The 22190-nt window shown below is 40.6% G+C and overlaps 1 protein-coding gene across 1 annotated transcript in view; it reads right to left on the bottom strand.

Annotated features, from left to right (window-relative positions):
* The window catches only part of Ltbp1 (latent transforming growth factor beta binding protein 1), a 448854-nt gene that overhangs the window by 184245 nt on the left and 242419 nt on the right, over window positions 1-22190 (bottom strand). Inside the window, 2 exon segments of the mRNA XM_008849049.3 lie at window positions 19718-19992; window positions 21572-21796. Coding sequence (XP_008847271.2) covers window positions 19718-19992; window positions 21572-21796 — 500 coding nt within the window.

Below are 22190 nucleotides of genomic sequence, written 5' to 3'. Positions count from 1 at the left end.
AATATTTTATTATTTTTATTTTATGTGTATGTATGTATTGCCTGCATGTGTATAAGTGCACTCGTATCATGCAATGCACATGGAGGTCAGAAGAGGACGTCGGATACACTGGGACTGGAGTTATGGACAGTTGTTAGCTGCCACATGGGTGCTGGGATTCAAACTCGGGTCTTCTGCAAGAACAACCAATGTTCTTAACTGCTGAGCCATCTCTCCAGCCCCTTATTTATAATTTTTATTTTATGTGTATAAGTGTATTGCTTACATGTATGTAAGAGCACGCATGTCATGTAATGCCTGCAGAGGTCAAAAGAAGGCGTGGGATCCCCTGGAACTGGAGTTAGGACAGTTGCTAGCTGCCATGTTGGGTGCTGGGAATCAAATCCGGGTCCTCTACAAGAGCAGCCTGTACTCTTAACCACTGAGCCATCTCTCAGTTTTGAGGTAAAACAACAGTGCTTTTCTAATAAATTTAAACCGGGATCACAGTTGCCTTTAGGTCTCCTTAGAAATTCAAGAACAGAATCACAGTTCAATACTTTTCATTTGGTAACCCAATTCTCTCATTGTTGTAGATGAAAAAGCTCACTAAAATAGAGCTGCTTCAGAGATGCACAGTGACGTGAAAAGGTTGTAACAGATATTACAGCATGGTTTCATAAGATTTAATATTTGCACCTTAAAATTGTGGTGCCTTCAATAGCCCCATTCCAGGAGTGCTTGCTGCACTGTACAGGAGCCTTGAGACGGAAAGGACTGCTGGTTGAAAGCCATCAGCCTTGATTCAAAACCCCAGCTCTCTCACTAAGCAGTGAGGCATTCAGCAGTTCAACTTGCCTCTCTGGGCCAGTCATGAGACAATGGGACAGAAATCCTGACTTCACAGAATTGTGAGAATGAATGATGCATGGCCAAGGTAGGGCATCAGAGCCCTTTGGGATGTCTTACACCAGAATATGGTTCAGTGAGCAGGGCGTAGGCTTAATTCCAGGTCCCAGTCAACTGGTCTCCTGCACGGGTAAAACCTACAAACAACCATGGTTAAAGGGCTGGCCATTTGATGGGCTCTGAGCAAGCATTTGTTAAAACTGGACATTCCACTTCATACCATAAAGACAGCCTCAATGTCAAGGACCTACTGTTTAGTCTCTCTACTCACTAGCTGTCCTAGTTTGTCTCTCCATTGCTGTGACAAAACACTCTGACCAATACCAACGTAGGGAGGAAAGGGTTTATTTACCTTACATCTCCTGGGTCACAGTTCATCAGGGAGCCCAAGGTAGGAACTCAGGGCAGGAACCTGGAGGCAGGAGCTGGAGCACAGGCCATGGAGAAATGTTGCTTACTGGCTTGCTCCCCTGGCCCCTGCTTAGCTTGCTTTCTTATGCAGCACAGGCCCACCTGCCCAGGGGTGGCACCACCCACAGTGGGCTGGGCCATCCCATATCACTCAGCAATCAAGAAGATGCCCCTCAGACAAGGCCGCAGGCCAGTACAATGGAGGCAATTCCCCAACTGAGGCTCCCTCAACCCAGGTATGTCAAGTTGATACTAAAGCTGTCCAGCACGCTAGCTAAAACACTTAAATGGTAATACAGAAATTACCCTTATCAGGCATATAGAACTCATTTTTTTAGCAAGGACCATTCTATAATGATATATAAATACTTTAAGCTGAAATAAAGGACATCTCAAAAGAGAATGTGGCACTGAGCCAAAGAACAAATAAACTTAAAATGTTAAATTAATACAGAATTTTAAAAATAATTAGAGGTCGCACTGAGGGAAAACACAGGACCAAAAAAAAAAAGGAAGTCTGATTCATTGCAATCCTTTTGGAAGCAAGCAGAACTATGTTCAGGAGAGAACTGACCCAAAGTGACTAGATGGTACTTCCAGAGGGAGAGAGTCCAGACAGATGGAACAGCTCTAGTAAAGCAAAACCAACTGCAAGAGGCCAGGGCAGGCACAGAGGAAGACAGCGGGACATGAAGGAACAAAGAGGGGGTTCAAAAAAGCAGAGAACATGGAGCTAAGCCATGAAAAGCATTCAGATTTGGGTTCAATTACTAGTTGGATCTAAAAATCAATGAGGAGATGGGGAAAAGCAGCAGCAGTGGACTTTGCCCCAAGCTAGGTAGGTTTTAGATTGTTTCTAATCAAATAACTGGCATCTTTTAAATAACAGTAGATGCAGAAATGTTGATAACTAATCATAAAGAAGAGATGACGTGCCCTTCAAATGGTATCATTTGGGCTGGAGAGATGGCTCAGTGCTTAAGTGCAGATACTGCTCTTCCAGAGGACCCAAATTTAATTCCCAGCAACCATATACGGCAGCTCACAACCACCTGTAACTCCGGCTCTCAGGATCCAAGCCCCCGCCTTCCCAGGCACCTGCCTTCCTGGGCACATACCCACACTCAGACACACACACACACACACACACACACACACACACACACACACACACATAATTAAAAAATAAATAGAAAAAAGAGAAAAAGTTGTTCACGGTGGCACACACCTTTAATCCCAGCACTTCGGGAGGCAGAGGCAGATGGCTCTCTGTGAGCTCAAGGTCAGCCTGGTCTACATAGCGAGTGCCAGGCCAGCTGGGGCTACATGGAGACCCTGTCTCAAAAAAGACAAATCAATCAATCAATAAATAAATAAAAAGTTTCAAAACAAAAGGTATAGTTTGGGGTTTGGAAGACAGGTCAGTGTTTGATGTGCAAGTATGAGGATTCTGGAGTGTGGATACCAAGAATCCAAGTAAATGACAGGCAGAAATGGCGGCCACCTATAATCCAGGCCAGCGGGAGGTGAGAGACAAGGGATCTCCAATGCAAGTTTGCCACTCAGAGTAGCCCAAACTGGCAAGCTACAAGTTCAGTAAAACACCCTACCCCAATAGATAAGGTAGAGAGTGATTGGGGAAGACACCCAACATCAACTTCAGGCCTATACACACACACACACACACACACACACACACACACACACACACTCGTAATTTCCTGTATCTGATATCCTGAAATATAAAAAAGAACTAGCCATAAAAATAGAGTATATCATTCATGGACAAAATACAAGAAATTATATATAAGATAATCATGATTCAGGAATAATCAAAGAAAAAAAAAGAAACTGGATTAAAGGCCTATTAGTTATACTTCTCAGACAAGGGAAGTTTTTTTCTTTCCCCAAAAAATGTTGTCCAGTCACAGTAAAAGACATGTTACACCAAACACAACTCCCAGACTACACATTATGAATGCAACTTGACTTCTTAAAAATCTTGTGTTTTTGGGTGTGAGAGAGAGACTATGGGACACATGTGCGCCATGACATGCATGTGGAAATGAAGGAACCATTCTGGGCACTGGTCCTCACTTCCACTGTGTTTGAAGCAGGGTTTCTTTGTTGGTACATATGACAGGCTGGTTGACCCACAAGCTTCCAGCAATTCTTCGGGTACTGGTATTATGGGCACACGCTACCCCAACCGGCTTTACATGGGTTCTAGGGATTCTACCTCAGACCCTCATACTTGCACAAGTCTGGGAAACTAATCATTTTAGACAACCACATCCCATGTGGATCCTGTGAGAAGTCAAGTAAATGTGTCAATCTAAATTTCCTGGCAGCGACAAAATACCAGCTATAATAACAAGGGATGAAGGATTTATTTGGGCTCATTGTTTCTGAGTTTTAGTCCATTGTCCTAGGCTCTGTTAATTCTAGGTTTGTGGTGATGCAACAAAGCACAATGGCAGGAGCATGTGGCAGAAAGGACACTCACCCTATGATGAACAGGAATCATAGAGAATGGAAGGGGCCAGGGACCAGGTATAACCTTCAACAGCATGTTACCAGGGTCCCACTTCCTTTAGTTAGGTTCCACACCTTAAAGTTTCTACCATCTCCCCCAAACAATTCCATCAGCTGGGGCCATGCACTCTACGCACACGTCTGTGAAGTACATTGCACATTTAGTCTCTAACAGAAAGGATAATCCATAACTGAGCACATGATAATGCAAAGCGTTGAGAAAAACAGCTCAAACCTTCACGTTACCTACCATTTCAAAACCTCTCTGCCTGCTTCCTCTTCTAGGAAACACACTAAAATTGTCCATTTCCATACATCTCTTGAGAGGGTTGAGATAGACAAGTGAGACAGATGCTCCATGAGAAAGCACTAGGACCAACAGCTCTAAAAGGATCTAATAGGTCTAATAGGATCCCAGGAACATTAGATCCCTTTTCCCAGGCCCTTCCTTTGAAAATCTTGGTATATTTAAAAGTAGTAAGGAATCTTAAGGGCTACTCCATACATATGTCCTAGGCTCAACTTAGAGTTGAAATATATTTTTTAAAAACATCTAAGTTAGGTATTTAGATTTTCCCAAAAATACCGTCTCCAGTACAGATCAATGCTCAATGAGAATGTTGTGGGAGGTTTGCAGTTACAAGGACTTCATTTTATTATGCTCAAGAAGTGAAACACAGTATTGTTGAATTACAATAATTCCACCTGCTAATATCAATGTTCAAGAAAACAACTTCTCTTGGGAAACCAGAAGGTCTTTCTTGTACAGTGTTGTGTTTTGGTGCCAAAGGCCCAAGATCAAGAAATAAGAAAGTGGAGGCTGTGTGTCACCTCCCCCTAAGCATCCAAAGCCTGACCACAAGGTCCTACAGCCCACAGGTCACAGAGACTATACCCCTTTGGGGGTTTAGGTAACAGTAATTTGTTGGAATCTTTTCTGTGAAGAGATGGCCTAAAAGCTATGGTGAAATAGTAGAAAGAACACTGGGGTAGGAGCCAGGAAGACTCAGTATCAGTCCCCACCTTCCACAAACTCAAGAAAAGACATTAAGAGAATTAATTCTCGGATGTCAGTCTTTTCATTAATAAAACTGTTAAGAAAGACCAATTGCTGATATCCATTAATGTACCCAAATTCGGTGATTTTTACAAAGGCTCCAGTGCAAAGCTGAGGTTGCCAGGGAATGCTGGTAGAAAGATTTCCTCTGTCAAGACAACCCTATGAAAATCAGTATCCCTTAGAGGTTTCCCCACCTGTAAGGCTGACTAACTGGAATTCATGATGCCCCATCTTGTCTGGTGCTATCCAAATCATGACCTGGATCTACTTGATCAATGATGTTCATAATGCCAGCCCTCGCCTGTCAACCTATGCACACAAAATCATCTCTACCTACCTGGAAATGTGTATGGCTCCTAAATGATTCTAATTTTAAGGAACAATCACAATAAATATTTTATTACCAATAAGCAAGTACTCAAAAGGTATTCATTAATATTTGTGGAGATGCAGATTTTGCACACATGGACCCTGAGTGCAAAGTCACACGATGGCCCATTCGGTCACATTACACAGCTATGTCTTCTAAAGTATCCATCTGTGCAGGAGCCATCCTCAGCGATACTCACAGTCAGAAGCTGCTCAACACAATGACACAAAACATCAAGGTTTGTGGTAAACAAAAGCACTACCCTCACCACTGTGAATCTAGTTGAGGAATATGAGTTTCATTTTTTGAAATTTTCCACTTCTTCCCATAAAAGCAAGAATGAAATCCTTTATGGAAAAGTTCTGACTGTGCATAAGGGACTGGATTCACCCAAGCTCGTGTCCTAGTTATTCTTTGCTTCTATTGATATTATCAGTTTTTCACCATGATAGAAACATCTCCACTTTGGCAAAGTAACCCCTGCATACCTTCCAAGAAAATGGTGTTCTTCTCACCTCTGGCTCAACTATGGCTCCAAATTAAACTGGAAAACCTCACCAAGAGCTCTTCGATGTCCCTACACTAGAATACTAAGTATATTTATTTTTGTGTGCCAATATTAAAACGTTCCAAATCTTTGAACATTATTGTTAATGCAATGAGAGCAGCATATTTGATCAAGTCATTCTACGGGCCCATTGTCCTAAAGGAGAATTCTGTACCATGGAGCACTGGCAGGGTAACAGGCATTGTCTCATAAAAAGAAGAGGAAAATGCTTAAATACTTCCAGATTTTCTAAAAGAACTTGCAAAAAATTTGCTTTGGCTTGAGCAGAACATTCTTTATAGGCAAGTTTTTTTTTTTAAGTCCACCCAGCTTTCTTTTATTAGAGTAATTAAAGCAATGTTAGGCATTTGTGGTATCTGATATATGCATAATCCTCTGATATTTCAGGGTATTGATTTTATAAAGTATCTACTGTGACTAGGGCATTAACTGCTGGAAATGTATCCACATTGATTTCTGACAGTATATTTGCTTAAAGCCTGCTGAAGCCAAACCATGGGCTTCAAGAAATTCCAGACAAGTACTTTAGTTTATGAAATGATATTTTTAAAGTTACACTAAGGCAAAAATGGTTTTTAATGTTAACATACAAAAGAGAAAATATTCTTAAGAGTAAAACACATGACTCTACTTGACATCCTTCCTAAAGAAACAATCAAATCTGGGCTGCCAACACCCTCTACCTCTATAGTTTGGGAATTTTGACAGGCAAGTTTTCCAGATTATGATCTGTGTATTGTTGCTCTTACTAAGTTGCTAAAACAACAATTAAGTATTGTCATAGCTCTATTCTGACTAATTCCCAATAGCCTTTCTTTCGAAGCTGAGCAACACAAATATATTATAAATCTCCATTTTACATAGCAGATAGGTCAAATGCATTTCATTTGTGATTATTAATTTTAGTTTATATACAAAAACATTGGGCTTTGTTATGACTTTTTCACTCATGCATATCACGTTAAATTTATTTTCAGTTCTATTAAAGGGGTATTGCTTACAAACAAGGAGCTCTGGTGAGAAACAAAATAAAGATGGACACAGAGGCATGGCTGCTGTTACTAAGGCAACCAGACAGCTCCAAAATGATGAAACAGGCTTGCTTATTTCTTTAACTGCACTGAAAGAAGTTTCCTAGTTGAGCTGTACTGCTTACCAGTTCCTGTTTTGGTTACATAGAGATGATGAAAAGAACTAAAACTATTTCAGGTCTCACGGTGCTATACACATGTCTCTCCTTTGGTTAAGCTTCACTTTTTTTGTTGCCCAATTAAGTACACAGAACTTAAAACTGCTAATTACCTGTGGTTTGAACGTAAGTCATTTAGAAAAACTGAAAGCCACAAACAAAAGTAACAGGTTCACTTACATCCCCAGAAGCAAGAACTAAGTTTCTCTTGTTCAATGCCCCACCACTGTGGCAGGAACAATTCTTGTCTGGGCAAACAGCCACTGGCTCCCCGACATATCCCAGCTTCCTAACAGTCTTACATCAGGCTTCCATAACAAAATACCATAGACTTAGTGGCTTTGTGTGCATGTATGGGGGTGCACATTATGCGTTTGTACATGAGGCAAGAGGTCAACCTCGGGTGTTGCATCTCAGGCACTTCTCACCCCATTTCTTTTTGAGACAGGGTTTCTCACTGGCCTGGAGCTCACCAAGAAGACTAGGCTAACTGGCCAATGAGCCCCAAGTTCTGCCTCTACCTTCCCAGCACTGGAATTATAAGTACACACTACCATGCCCAGCTGCAGATTCTGGGAGTGAAACTCATGCTCTCATGCTTGCAAAGCAACACTTTACCAACTCATGTGTTCAATAATACGCATTTAAGCTTCAGGTTCCTGGAACTTAGAAGCCCAAGACTAAGGTGCTAGCATGGTCAGTTTCTGTCTCAAAAGCAGCTGTGTGGCTGTGTGCTCACATGACCACTTGCTGTGAGTATGTAAGAAAAAAGAATCTGGGCAAATGTTCTGGTATCCCTTCTTCTAAAGACATCAGTCTTACCACGTCATGTACCCATGCTTATGACTTCATTTAATCTCTATCTCCTTTTAAGATCTACCTCCAAATACAGTAATACTCAGAGTGTCAACATATGAATCCACAATATTATCAGTCAGGATAAACTGAATGAACCTAACTGCCATAACCTGAACAGTGAGGTACAGAAAGGGGATGAATGTTTCTGGAAGTATCTTTCTTCCCTTCATGTGGAACTCAAATATTGTTATGATTCTATTCTGGTATAGTTCAAGTATTCTGAATAGTAGAACAAAAAGATGGTGAACCATCATCAGGTCAAGACCCTGAGGAATGTATAAAGCGGAGCGTGCTGCTTACCTGCAGCTACAGTGCCTGCAAAATGTATGCAATTGTTTGGTTTGTTACTGACACACAGCCTAACTGGATCAGCATGAATACAATTAGCAATAATTCATCTGTGTCCGCTACTCAGCTTGATTCCTAAGTGGCCTTGCCCTTGTGAAATGCACAAACTTGTGGGGGAAAATCACAAAAGCTTCTTTAACATAATTAAAAATAGTCTGACTAGATTCTAATGTAACAAGAACTTAGGGAAGAAAAAGCAAAGCCACCTGTTGAAAGAGAATAAGAAAACTTTCAGAGCAATGACAACTGGGAGGATTCTCTCAAGTTAGGATGGCCTAGAGACATCAAGACAGGTATTCACTGTAGCTGACATTTGTAAAGATTATTCTGTTCATATGTCCTATGCATATATTAGTATCAGTGTGCCTATGATTAAAGAAGAGAAAAGATGTCAAAATTGTCACAGTAGAGGAATGCAGGACTCAGAGCTACCCCGGAAAGGTTCTCAGTCAATCTAGTCATCTGAAACGTGGTGGAACTGAGAATCAAAAACGCCATGATTTTTCTAAAATGGAATGAGAGCTATAGATGTATCTAGGCTACAACACAAACTAATCCCAACTTCTCTGGCCTCAAGTCTCATGTAAGTAGATGGGAAATAAGAATACCTACTATTTCCATCTCTCCCATTGTTTCAAAGGTCAAATATGGTGTCATAAATGTGAAATTTCTCTATCAATTTTATAAAAATGCACTGAGCTCGAGGGAGGGTTGTTGTTCGTTTTTTGAGACAGGGTGTCCCTGTAGCTCCCACTGGCCTAGAACTCCCTATTATCTGGCTGGCCTCCATCTCACAGAGATCTGCCTGCCTCTGCTTCCCAAGTGCTGGGATTAAAGACATGTACTACCACACCCAGCTGCAATGTACTGTTGTGCTGAGAGGTTTGCCCCAAAGCCATAGAACATTAAGACCACTCTTTTCAAATGTTTTTTATTTTATGTATAGAAGTGTGTTGTCTGCACACTCATTGTCATACAATGCCCACAGAGGCCAGAAGAGGGCGTCAGATCCCCTGGAACAGAAGTTAGAATTGTTAGCCACCATGTAAGTGCTAAGGGACTGAACCCAGGTCCTCTACAAGAGCAGCTGGTGCACCTAACCTCTGAGCAGTTACTCAAGCCCACAAGACTATGTTCTGAACTCTGCTAAAGCTTGCCAATTCTAAACAAGTCCTCTGCAAAGTGGTCATCCTAGAGGCACTGCTGTATTTGTTCAAAATATTTAGAGCTCTATGCTGGGTGTAGTGGTGCACTCCTTTAATCCAAGCAGAGGCAGGCAGATCTCTGTGAGTTTGAAGCCAGCCTGATCTACACAGTGAGTCTTAGCCTATATATGTCAGTTCAAATTTTAGAACTCTCTTCAGAACTGAAGATATGTTCTAAATATTCTCAACAGTGGCAAATCCTTGCTACTGGAGTGGAGCTGACCATTCCAAGCTTTCAGATTCCTTAAGAAAAATGAGTAATATGAAGATGATCAGCAAAGACCAAAGTTTCTTGTCTCTGAAATAATTCCTTCAATGCAGGCATCTCCAGCTATAAATGGCAGGGCTGGAGAGAAAACTCAGTGGTTAAGAACACATACTGCTCTTGAAGAGGACCTGAGTTCAGTTCCCAGAACATCAGGGGACTCACAATGGCCTGTAACTCTGGCTCGAGGGGATCCAATGCCCTCTTCTCCCATCTGATGCCCTCTGATGGCCTCTGAAGATACTTGCATTCACATGTGCATACACACATACATACATAAATAGAATAAATCTTTTTTAAAACTACATAATGGCAGTCTTAGTAGAACAAATGTACGGCCTTTGGGGGTGACCTTATAGAAGCAAAATATTCAATCTACACATAAATTCTTTTATACGTAAAAGGATGCAGAAGAGAAGAGGGAATAGAAGGACAAGAAAAAACACCATAGTACTGTTATTGTATCAAGGACAGTGTGGGAAGAATTTCATCATCTCTCAGAATGCAACCATGTTGTTTCTACCACTATGATTTCAGAAGGCAGATTCCACACCATTCACTTTTAGTAAACCAGATGATTCCACTTCAGTTGAGCAAAGATCAATTCCAAAGAACGGAATAAAGGCAAGAAATGATATTAGATCCTAGAGTTACCAGCTGTATCTTTAAACATTTCTTGCAATGTACAGAGTCTGAAACTGCCATCCAGCCAAGCTACATTCTCTTCAAACTCCTTCAACATGCTCAGAACTGTCACCCTCAAGTACAGTGACCAGTAAAATCTTAATGCTTTGCCAGTGTCAGAAGTGGCTTGCCATGCTCCCACCCTGCTCCATAATTATTTTCAATGTCTATTCTTCTATAAATACAGGAGCCTAATAATTAGTAGGTTTATGGTATTAGTGTGCACTCAAGGTAAAATATGGAAGTTTGATATTCCATGTCTTGATAAGGCTTTTCATTGCCAGTAAGATGGAGAAACATCTAAGAGAAGAGGGTCAGGGAGAGTCAGTGAAGTGACACAGACTTGCTTTTGTCTGGAACAGGTCAGAGAGAATAAAGACTTGAAGCAGACGAGCTCTTGGGTTCCTGGAGAACATCAGCCTGGGTGAAGACTGGGTGTTATACTACATAACCCATCATGTCTGGCTCCCACCCATTCTGTGAAGTATGCTACCCCAAGTTCTAAGATTCTATATTTTGACTATCCCAATGTCTGAGCCCCACATTCTTCATCCAAGTAAAACTAGCAGTTCTCCCCTCCTCTGGCAGGAGCCCAGTGGCATGCAGGCATGTTCTCCCTCACATGCGCTGCTTTTCTCCTTTGGATCTAAGCCCTGTCTTTTGCTGATCTTTCTCAACTCCAGGCAAGAAGGCCCCTGCACATACTCAATTTGGCAGAGGTTGCTGGAACAAGACCAGCCAACACTTACAAGTTCCAGTGCCTATCACTGAGATGTGCTTGACAGTTTCAATGATACCTTCTGATATTGACACAGGTAAAATTTGGCAAGGATAGATACAAAGAGCAATCATGGTAGAGCCACTAGAGACACCAGACTCGCTAGCATTCAATTAAGTGTTTCTTAGATTATGCCAAAGGAGCACTTCAGAGGGACATTGAAGAAAAACCCAGATGGCATAGGAAGTGGCTGGTGTTGAGGCCAAATTTCAGTAAATGCAATCAGCACACCCAGACTGAGCGCTCTGTTCACAGAGAAGGCGGATGTCTGGGAAAGCTGGCTCTGCCTTCCTAAATCTTTACCCAGCAGCACTTCAAAAGGATGAAGCCCAGGCCCCGCACGGTGACACACGCCTTTAATCCCAGCACTCGGGAGGCAGAGGCAGGCGATTCTTTGTGAGTTCAAGGCCAGCCTGGTCTACATCGTGAGTTCCAGGACAGCTGGGGATACAGGGAGACCCTGTCTCAAAAAGACACACACACACAAAGATGAAGGCCATTGTCCTAGTCCAAGCTCACATCACCCAGGAGAACATGACCCTAAAGGCACATGGCCTCAGGCAACAGTGAAGGAAAGATACCTTCATCCTTTGCTGACATAGACAGCTGACTCAGTTAACCCCACACAGGGACACTGTGCAATTAAGAGGGCAAAGATTTTCTAAGCATTTGTTCTTTTTGAAAAAAATTAAATTACAAAATATTAATTAATTAATTAAATTACATGCATGGGGGTCACAGCAGACATGTGGAGATCAGAGGACAACTTGTATAGTCAGTTCTCTCCTTCAATGACCATGAGACTCAGGGATCTAAATTCTTTAGACTTCCACTCTATTCATGTCATTTTTAGACTCAGTTTAGGGAAGTAACCCATGCAAAAATGTTCAGTTAACGATAGTATACAGTCCATCATTATGAAAATGAAAAACTACATTTTCATTTTTAGCCTTATATCTCACCCCATTAATACTTACATTATCAGGACAGAAGAGATTTGATGGGAATTAAGGAGACGGTTTCCAAGCAAAGCTTGATGTCTTAGCTCTGTTAACTGAGCAATAAATTAATTTTCTATTGCTGAGAAATGAGTTTGAAAGTCTACAGCCGCCTCCCTCCCTCCTCCCCTCCCTCCTACTTTTTCCATTTTCTGACATGTGGAATTAACAGGCATCACATGTACTTGCCCAGTTTCGCAATGGTCTCTCTTAGTTTAAATGTAAAATATCCCCCGCAGGCTTACATCCTTGAACACCTGGTCCCCAGCTGATGGGCTGTCTGGGAAGGTTGTGGAATCTTTTGGGCATGAGCCCTAGCTGGCAGATTAGACCTCTAGTACAGGCCTCTAGTACCAGCCTGGGTTTGGGCCTACACTCTCCCTACCTTCTGGTCCTCAGAGGTCCCATGAGGAAGCCGTGCCGTAAGCTCACAACGCCCAGAACTCAGCCTGTCCTAACCACCATGCCTCTCCAATATAGTGGACTCTATCCCCTTAAAGTTAACTGTGAGCTGAAATAAATCCTTCCTCAGTAAGATCTTTTCATCAGGTGTTCTGTCACGGTAACAGAAAAAGTAACACACCATCTATGCAAGTGAAGTGAAGAAAGTTTTTCTTCACAAAAGCCATGAGACAGAAGGACTGAAACTTGTAGAAAAGTCCTTTCAGCCATGCAATTAGGATACTTTCCACTTCGAGTTCATATTTTACTGTTAATTTCTCAATATTGAGTGCTTTTTTGTTTTTCTTGGTCTTTTTGACACAGGGTCTCCTTGTAGCCCCAGCTGTCCTGGAACTCACGATATAGACCAAGCTGGCCTTGAACTCACAGAGATCCACCTGCCTCTGCCTCCTGAGTGTTGGGATTAAAGGCATGCGCCACGACATCCAGCTAATAGTGCTTATTTTTAAACAAAAGCTGAGTGGGTCTACTTTCACCTTTCACAATGGTGCGTGTGTATAATGAGTGTGCTTTCTAGAACAAAGCTTTTAGCTTGAAGGTGTTACTGAATATATCTGCCAAATAGACCTATCTCCAACTAACCTTTTACTCCGGTGGTCCACTCCGTTTGCATTTTTCTTACTCAGAGAGAAGCATTGGAGCAACTTCTGGCACCTCTAAGAGAATCCCAAACAGGTCTTGTATCACTTTAACTCAATTTTGCCTCAGATCTTATTTATTTATAAGATGAATAACTAAAGGAAAGAAAGTTTCTTCCAGTGACTTTGGTGTTTCATATCACATACTGTTCCTTTCCTCTCTTTCTAAACTCCATCAAGTCTATTTTCTTCAGGACAATATTAGGCACCTCAATTTTCAAGTCTGTTACTTTTTTTTTTTTAATTCTTATGCATTTTCACAAGATTCCTTGCCTTCATTTTTTAAAAATTCTCCATGGCTGCAACCTATAAAAGTGAGCTCATGTGGCATTTTTATTATCTGTATCTATGTTAGAGATACTAAAAAATGTTCTATTTATAGCTACTTCAGGTTTTCCAGCAGGTCTGCACTTCTTAGTTAATTTGGGTATTTGTGTGTGGAATGTTCTGCTCTCAGCATTTGCGATATGACGGTCTTGAGGCGTTGCCTGCTCTAATGTCTGTGTCTAATTACAGGGCATGTTTCCACATTCAACAAAGAGCCTATGATCACATGATTGTGTAACTCCACAATGGCAAGGCCAGCATGAAGCTGGACCCTAAATTCTGCTATTGTGGTTCTAAACAAGTCACGTACAAGGTACAGGGCATCTTCATACCATCTGGCACCAGTAAGTCACTGGGAAATGCTTGTTTTCAGCATTGGGGCAAATCATCTTCCAAACAACCACAAATTCAGATGCCACATAAGTTTTAAATTTAGGTTATTGCTAAGGGAGATAATTCAAGCCAAAGTCACCCTTACATGATGAAAAAGTATATATATATATATATATTACCAGATTTAAGAGGTACTTTCTGAAACTTGGTCTCTTCTCAGGGATAAAAATCAGGATAGAAACGTTCAAGTTTCAAGCTCATGAAAACATGAGATTGCTCTGCAAAGAGTTGGTAATTGTAACCACTGGAGTAGTAATTCTAACTGGATCATGGAGTGAACAAACTTGCAAGTGTTTTCAAATACATATAGAGCACCACAATTTACTCCAAGTAACACAGAAGCCTAAGTCTGCCAAAACTCTGACTTGCCAATTATTTCGGGCTTGATTTATGTTTAAGAAGTCCATTCTCTTAGCCACCTTATGTGTTTCATCCATTTCTACTCCTTAAATAAAATTAATTCAGTGATGCTTTCTGATCATAACATAAAATATTTTCAGAACCTGAAAGATTAAATAACACTTTCTACCATTTTTTAAAATGACTTAAAATAGTTCAAACTTTAAAAATAATTTGGAAAGGAATGGTTTTTTTCTCCTCCATCTTGGCACTATCTACAAAGGCGAAAATTGATACAGAAATTTCCAATGCTCTTAATCTTCCTCTTTATAATACACCTCAAAATATTTCCCTGTTATGAATTTAACTATTAGGAGATCTGTGCGTTGATCATTGAACTGCTTCCATCATTCCACTGGTAAATCTTCATCCTCTGATATTCATCTATCATGGATGGGTCTGCTCTTAAAGATGCAGCCACCTTCTTTCCTTCAAAACCCTCCTCCAAAGTCAGCTAGTGGATCACAATGAGCATCAACCTGACTTCTAGAGTCAGAAAGGTTAGAACAGCTCAATTCATCATGACCTTTTTCTTAACAACCTTCTATAACCAAATCTTGCTGACTGATTCCTCACAAGATGCCCTGCATCCTTTATCTTTAATTTTTCTTCTAATGGTGACATTTGAGCATTTCACACTTGAAACAAGGAGTTTCTTATGGCTGGTACACTCATACCCAGGCCCATTCAAAAGTTAAAACTGATTAAATTCTTCTCAGAATTGTATTCAATAAAGTTGTATTTTTCAAGCTCCACTTAAAGCATATTATTCTATTCACAAATCCAAGGAAATTTAATATTCACCCTTTCTTCTCATAAGTATGCTGAGCTATTCAAAGACTAAACAAGTGATAACCTCCATGCTGACTCCTGAGAGTCCACGCTTGCTGTCTTGCCATATTTGTGTGTGAAATACATATGAATGAAACTTACTGACACCATGATACTTCACCCCTAAAACTTTCATCACTTAGCTTATTGAATAAAAACATTCTCCTACATACACCCAACACTATCATCATACCTAAGACAATTAATGATTACAAAGTAATATCTAATGGCCAGTTTAAATTTTTCAATCTGGTTCCAAAGCAATTTTTAAAAGATTCATCTATTTTTATTTTATGTGTATGAGTGTTTTTCCTGCATGTATATATGCGTGCCACATGTGTGCCCAGTACCTGGTGAGTCTAGAAGAAGGCACTGGTTCCCCTGGAACAGGAGTTACACATGTTGTGAGCTGCTATGTGGAACAGAATCCAGGTCTTCTGCAAAGAGCAGCAAGTACTCTTCCATCTCTTCAGTCCCTGGCTTTTTGCTCTTAAACCCTAATTTAGAGCCAGTAAGGTGGCTCAGTGGGTAAAGGTATTTGCAACAAAGCCTGATGAGCTAGTTTGATCACTGGGACCCTACATGGTAGAAGGAGAGAGCCTACCACCTACAAGTTGTTTTCTAACCTCCAAAGGCATCTGACAGATGCAGGCAGGCGGGTGGACATGCAAGCACCAGTGCATGCACACACCCACACACACCCACAATTTTAAAAAATTTAATTGAAACCCTAATTTAATAAAGGTCCACGTGCTATATTTATTGTGTCTCTTAGGCCTCTTTCTAGAAATCATCTTATTTATGTTTCCATGGCATTTTTTTTTATGTGTATGAGTGCATTGCCTGCATGTATGTGAGTGCACCTGTGTTGTGCAATGCCGTGGAGGTCAAAAGTGGGCGTCAGATTCCCCTTGAACTGGAATTAAGGACAGTTTGTAGTCACTATGTGTGTGCTGAGAATCGAACCCAGGTCCTCTGCAAGAGTAGTCAATGCTCTTAACCACTGAGCTATCTCTCCAGCCCATCCATGGCATAATTTTTAAAAAACAGGCAGTGATGTTCTACATTATGAATCTGTTTTTCTTTCTGTGTGCAATTTTAGCTTTTTCCTTGACCCTCAGTATCCTGTCTATTTATTTATTTATTTATTTATTTATTTATTTATTTATTATTTTTTGGTCTTTTTGAGACAGGGTCTCCCTGTAGCTCCAGCTTTCCTGGAACTCACTATTGTAGACCAGGATGGCCTTTAACTCACAGAGATCTGCCTGCCTCTGCCTCCCAAGTGCTGTGATTAAAGGTGTGTGCCACCACGCCCGGCTGACCCTCAGTATTCTGTATAAGCTGGAGTTTGGGCGTAAAGATTTAATGAGACTCAATTTAGACATATTTGGAAGAACACTTTAATGGCAGTGCTGTGAGCAGCACAACAAGCACATCAGAGGGCACATTTGTGAGGCTGTTTCACCACCAACAATGCTGAGTATGACTACTTATAAAGGAGCATTCAGATTTACTACCGGTCATTTATATCGCACTCAGTGCCTCAGTGACAAAGTCTGTCAGGAACCCCAAGCCATTTGCTTCTCTGACCCCATTTGACACCATTCCTCCATCCATGTCTTAAAATGCTCCCTTCCCTCCGTTGACTCTTCTCTTTTGCCCTGTGAGACTGACTTCCTTATCAATTGTTTGTTTTCCTCTACCATTCAAATCATTCTGGAATTTTACTCTAGGAAGATTCCCTGTGCTTAAGCGTACATATGACAGTTCATCTTGAGTTTATGGTCTAATTATTAGGATTGCCACAGAAATGTGGACAATTTCTGTCAAGTTTATTTTGTGTATGACCCATCATAGCAGCATATGGACATAAGCACTTAGTGATAACTTCCACATCATACATCTCAATGGTTAAAATCCTCAGTTATTAAGAATGCGCCCAATGAGCTCAACCAGAGACTATACAGAGCTGGCTTTTTCTTTAGCTGTTTTTCCATTCTGTGACAATCTACCTATACCTTTCTTTGTATGTATTTGCAAACCAACCGTAGCAAGAAAATCCAACATCTTTGCACAACACATCTATATACTACTGGTTATTTTTCAATAATTATTTGGGTCATCTGAATTACACTAATTGATTAGGCAATCATGAACACCTAACAGTATTTCTCACAAAGAGGAAGACAAATTCATGCTGTGCGTTGGTGACTACACATGCAAAATGAATTAAGAATTGAGATCACCTTCTGGATCATTCAGAGCAAAAGTCAGAAAAGGATCCAGATAAGGCAGGAGTATTCCACTTAGTTCTAATTTTCTGAGTAACTCCTTTAATCACTCAATTCATTTCAATTGAATAGTCCAGTTTAGACTTGTAAGTAAATAATTTGTTTCCATCTTTTCTAGTTAGCATCATCTGTCTAATGTTATAGGAGAATAACAAATTTGTTGTTTCCTTTTCAGCCTTTATCATCTCTGTTCCAACTTGGAAACTGGGGAGAAAGTCCTGGGCACACAGTTTTAAAAGGATCTGCTTTTTCCTTTCTCCGTGACCAACCTAAGCTGGAATGGTTAAGCAATGCAAATGGCACCAAGTTCACCCTCTGTCTCCAAGACTGGCCTGGAGCAACACTATGAAGCATGTGAAATTTCTCTTCAGTCACATTGCTCCTGTCTGTTCCCTCTGCACAGAAATCCAGGTTTTACTCTGAAGATAAATTTCAGTGGATGATGTTTCTTCGCTCCAATGCATTTGCTAGTATGGATTTCAGCGGAGGGATGAAAAGTTATCTCAAGTGACCATTTTCAATCAGATGCTTTGTCAGTCTGACAAAATACCTGAGAAAACAACTTAAGAGAGGAAAGATGTATTTGGGCTCATGGCGGCAGAAGCCACACTGCATGGTGGGCTGATTTTGTGTTTCCAGGCCTGTGGGGAGACAGTACATCATGGTGCAAATGCACCCCTCACTAGCCTGGTGACCTACATCCTTCAACCATAGTTCTCACCTCCCAACATGCCATTCAAATTTCAACCCATCTATGGATTAAACCATCGATTATGCCAGAGTCCTCACAGACACACCCAGATCAGTGATTTACTGATCTCCTAATCAAGATTAACTATCACACGCCTGGTAGTAGGCATTTCAGGTATACAAAGGCACATAAAGGTTATGTTTGGAAGACTGGGGGTTTTTCCTTTCTTGCTAAAACTATATGATATAAACACAAGCAAGCAGGAATTCTGACCACTTTTAAGTTTGAATCTACCAGTACCCTCTAAGTTAATATTTGCATAGTTTTTTGACATTCGTAAAATGTAGCTCATATTAATTGTTTAATCTTAACAAGCTTCAGAAGCACAATATTCTTGCCTCCAATTTGTAGAAAAGGAAATTGGTTTCCTGACACCAAATACTAGGCCCCTGGCTCTAACCAAGGTCTCATGATTTCTCAGGATGCGTTTTCCATTCAGGTCCACAAATTAATTTTCAGTTATTCTAGGAAGAAGGTGATAATTCTACAATGGCTTAGTATCTAAAAGTGTTTTGTAGGCTTCTAAAGCAATAGCAACTAATTCTATAACCCTCAAGTACTTCTCCCTCCTAGCTCCCTGACACATATGCACACTACTTTTGGAATATCCAAGACACAAAGGAGGACACATCCTGCTTACTCTGCTTACTCTTACTGCTTACTCTCTTATAGGTATTTAAACCTTGACCAAAAGACAGACAGAAAATCACAAGACAAGGCCTACATCATTATCATATATCTCAAAGCAGCAATACCAAGTGGCTGGAGCACAGAAACTGAATATTTTAGGTTGCCTTCGCTACACATACTCAATGACAAATCTTAAAGAACATCATGTTTCTCACTTTATGGCATAGGCCAAAGTAAGCCCAATGATATTTAAAACATGCCTTAAATAATTCATGTGTTACCATGTTAGTTACAAATAACAAAGAAGTAAAAGACTGCATGAAGTAATATTGCATAAGCGATTCAAAATTCAACTTTATCAACTAACATATAAATTTCTAAAACTGCCTATATATTTCAAAAGTCCTTGCACAATGTATCTTCTGTACCACATCTCATGCCTGATGTGTTTTACATACAAGCCATCCCCATTAACAAAAATATAATCAAGTAATCATGGAATTCCAACTACCCTTCTACAAGTTCACTACTTCAAATTATTCTATATATCATGGGTCAACACGTTTCTGTAAAGGGCCACAGAGTAAGTATTTTAGATTTTGTAGACCATATCATCTCATTGAAATTACTTGAGTCCACCATCCCTGCATGAAAACAGGCATAGATGTTAAATACATGAATGGCATCACTGTGTTCCAACAAAACTTTATTTGTAAATGCATCATGGCTTGCCAGTCTCTTCTATAGAAATTCATTTATGCCAGGTCTGGCTTCTTTATAGGACAATGCCCTATCTGGAAAGCATTATCAAGGTGGCCCGAGTAACACTGCTCACCTGTGACCCAATGGTTTCCTGGAAGCAGCGGCCAAGCTGTGTCTTAGCAGCCACAGGATATACATGTGGAATGACCTGCTGGTGGGAGTACGTGGAAGGTCCTGTCTGTGTCTTCTGGACAGGAAGTCCTTGGTAAGAGACTTGGGATTGGCCTGGATGAGCTTCTTTTACCTTCTGGCCTGTTGGGCCATCAATTCTGGAAACTTGGTGTATCTGGACGGAAGCCTCAGGAGGATGCTTCACATGTATATTGACTATGTTGGGGGGAAATTTCACTAAAACAGATCAGGAAGACAACTTTTTAATAATAAAGAAGTAATAGGCAAATCTGGGTTTTTAAAACATGACACACATTTTATACAAACACATTTATATATACTACACATTGTATACAATATTCAAAGTATCTCTTTTGGATATAACCACCAAAGTTCTTGAGGATTTTGCATTCAAAATAACAATTTTGTCCCAATTTCCATATTTTTAAAAATAAAACTGTGGGCTGGGGAGATAGTTCAGTTGGTAAAGGTACCTGCCACCTAGCCTAATGACCTGAGTTCAATGCCCAGGACCTACACGATGGAGAGAACTGATTCCCATAAGTTGTCCTCTGACCTCCACACATGCATCATGGTATGTGCATGCCCCCACACAAACACACAAGTAAATAGACAAATAAATAAAAGTTTAAATGTAATAACTTTTTAAAAAGTAAAACTGCAATCATAGAGGCTAGAGAGATGGCTCAGCGGTTAATAGTGCATACTGTTCTTGTAGACGGCCTGGGTTCAATTCCCAGCACCCATGTCAGACAGCTCACAACTGCCTATAACTCGAGCTCCAGCAACACTTCTGGCCTCCACATAAACCTACACTCAATATGTGTGTGCACACACACAGAGACACACACAAAATTTAAAATAATAAACATAAAATTTAATAATTATAATTACAGAGGCATTAAAGAATCTAATAGTAACTGTTCATTAAACAAGAATAATCTTTTTTAGCATCACAAAACTGAGTTCACGGTGCTTTTCATTGTTGGAAGCACATCTTATCAAATGAGAAGAGGATTTCAGAGTTTAATTACTTCTGTATATTTAATAAAATTTCCATTACAGAAACTTTACATCTTTTCTTTAAAAATGGAAATACAGTTTCACAAAGCACAATTATTTTATCCATAAATATCTTATGTATTTACTTTTGATGCTTCTTATGGCATAAGCACTTATGAAATGCTAAAGTGTGTTATAGCTGTAACAAAACTGACTTTCAAACAAAAATCTCATCTTCCCATACAAACACTCAGATTTTAAAGAGTAAGAGCCAGAAACACTTCCCTGACCCCCTTTTTAAAATTGTGTGTTTATAAGGATGCCAGGTTCAAAAGAATGAATTAGTCATAGAATTTTTAAGCTCCAAGTGACCTAGTTTGCCTTCCCCTCCAGATCAACAGATTGAAATCCAGTGAAGTTAAATGATCATGTAGAACTAAAATCAAGAACTCCTCAGCTACAAAATTCATCAGCAGGTACCATGTGACCCACTAGTTCACTACTGCTGTCAGAGCCTGCCCATGACTTCACTCCTCTTTGTGTTTAAGCTTTGCCAGAACAGTACCATGCACACCCATCACTTTCTCCCTAGAGAAGCAGGTACTCGTTTGAGCTATCTTACTTCCTAGATGCCAGTTCTCTGAGGCCTACAGTCACATAGATGGGCCCACACCCTGTCTGTACTGCCATTTCAGATCCAAACTCCCTTCTGTTTGAACACCAGTACTGACTACCTATTGAGACCTGTTACCAGAGGACTGGGCCCTGAGCCAAGTAAGGATGAAAAACTTACCTTTGACTCCCTGCTGGCCGGTCATGGTCAGAGGTAAGGTATGTGTGGAATGGATGACATGTGTCCCCAGAGCCTTGCCTGGCTGCTGGGAATTCTGATAGAGTTTAGGCACACTGGCACCATGAACAGGAATCTGACAAAGCTTTCCTGTGAAATTCGGAGGGCACTGACATTTGTCTCTTGAACTACACTGGCCACCATTCATACATGGAAGATGGCAAATTACTGAAAAGGAAAAGAGAAAAATGTGGAAATCTGGTTAATTTCTCAAATGTTAAGTAACAATCAATCAACAACCTCCTCTCCAACACACAGCCTATTACAGACATTATATTTCCACCAATTAGAAATGAACTGAGTAAATGCATTGCTGAAGAGTTCCATTTCTATCCAAGCTAAGTCACTTAACTTTCCAATAGCTTGTGATTATTCTCCCCCAACAAAGGAAAGAAGAGTTCACAGGAGAAGAATATAAAGTCAGGCCAGTGACACAGTTCAGCAGGCAAAGAGCCTGCTGCCAAGGCAGACGACCTGAGTGTGATCCCCAGCACCTACCTAGTGGAAGGAGAGAACCAACTCCTACCGGTTGTCCTCTGACTTCCACATGTACACCGTGACA

Source organism: Nannospalax galili, unplaced genomic scaffold (genome assembly GCF_000622305.1).
Source record: "Nannospalax galili isolate Female #2095 unplaced genomic scaffold, S.galili_v1.0 scaffold344, whole genome shotgun sequence".
Taxonomy (NCBI): domain Eukaryota; kingdom Metazoa; phylum Chordata; class Mammalia; order Rodentia; family Spalacidae; genus Nannospalax; species Nannospalax galili.
Note: the sequence above shows the minus strand (reverse complement) of the source record. Positions and strands in the feature narration are given on the sequence as shown.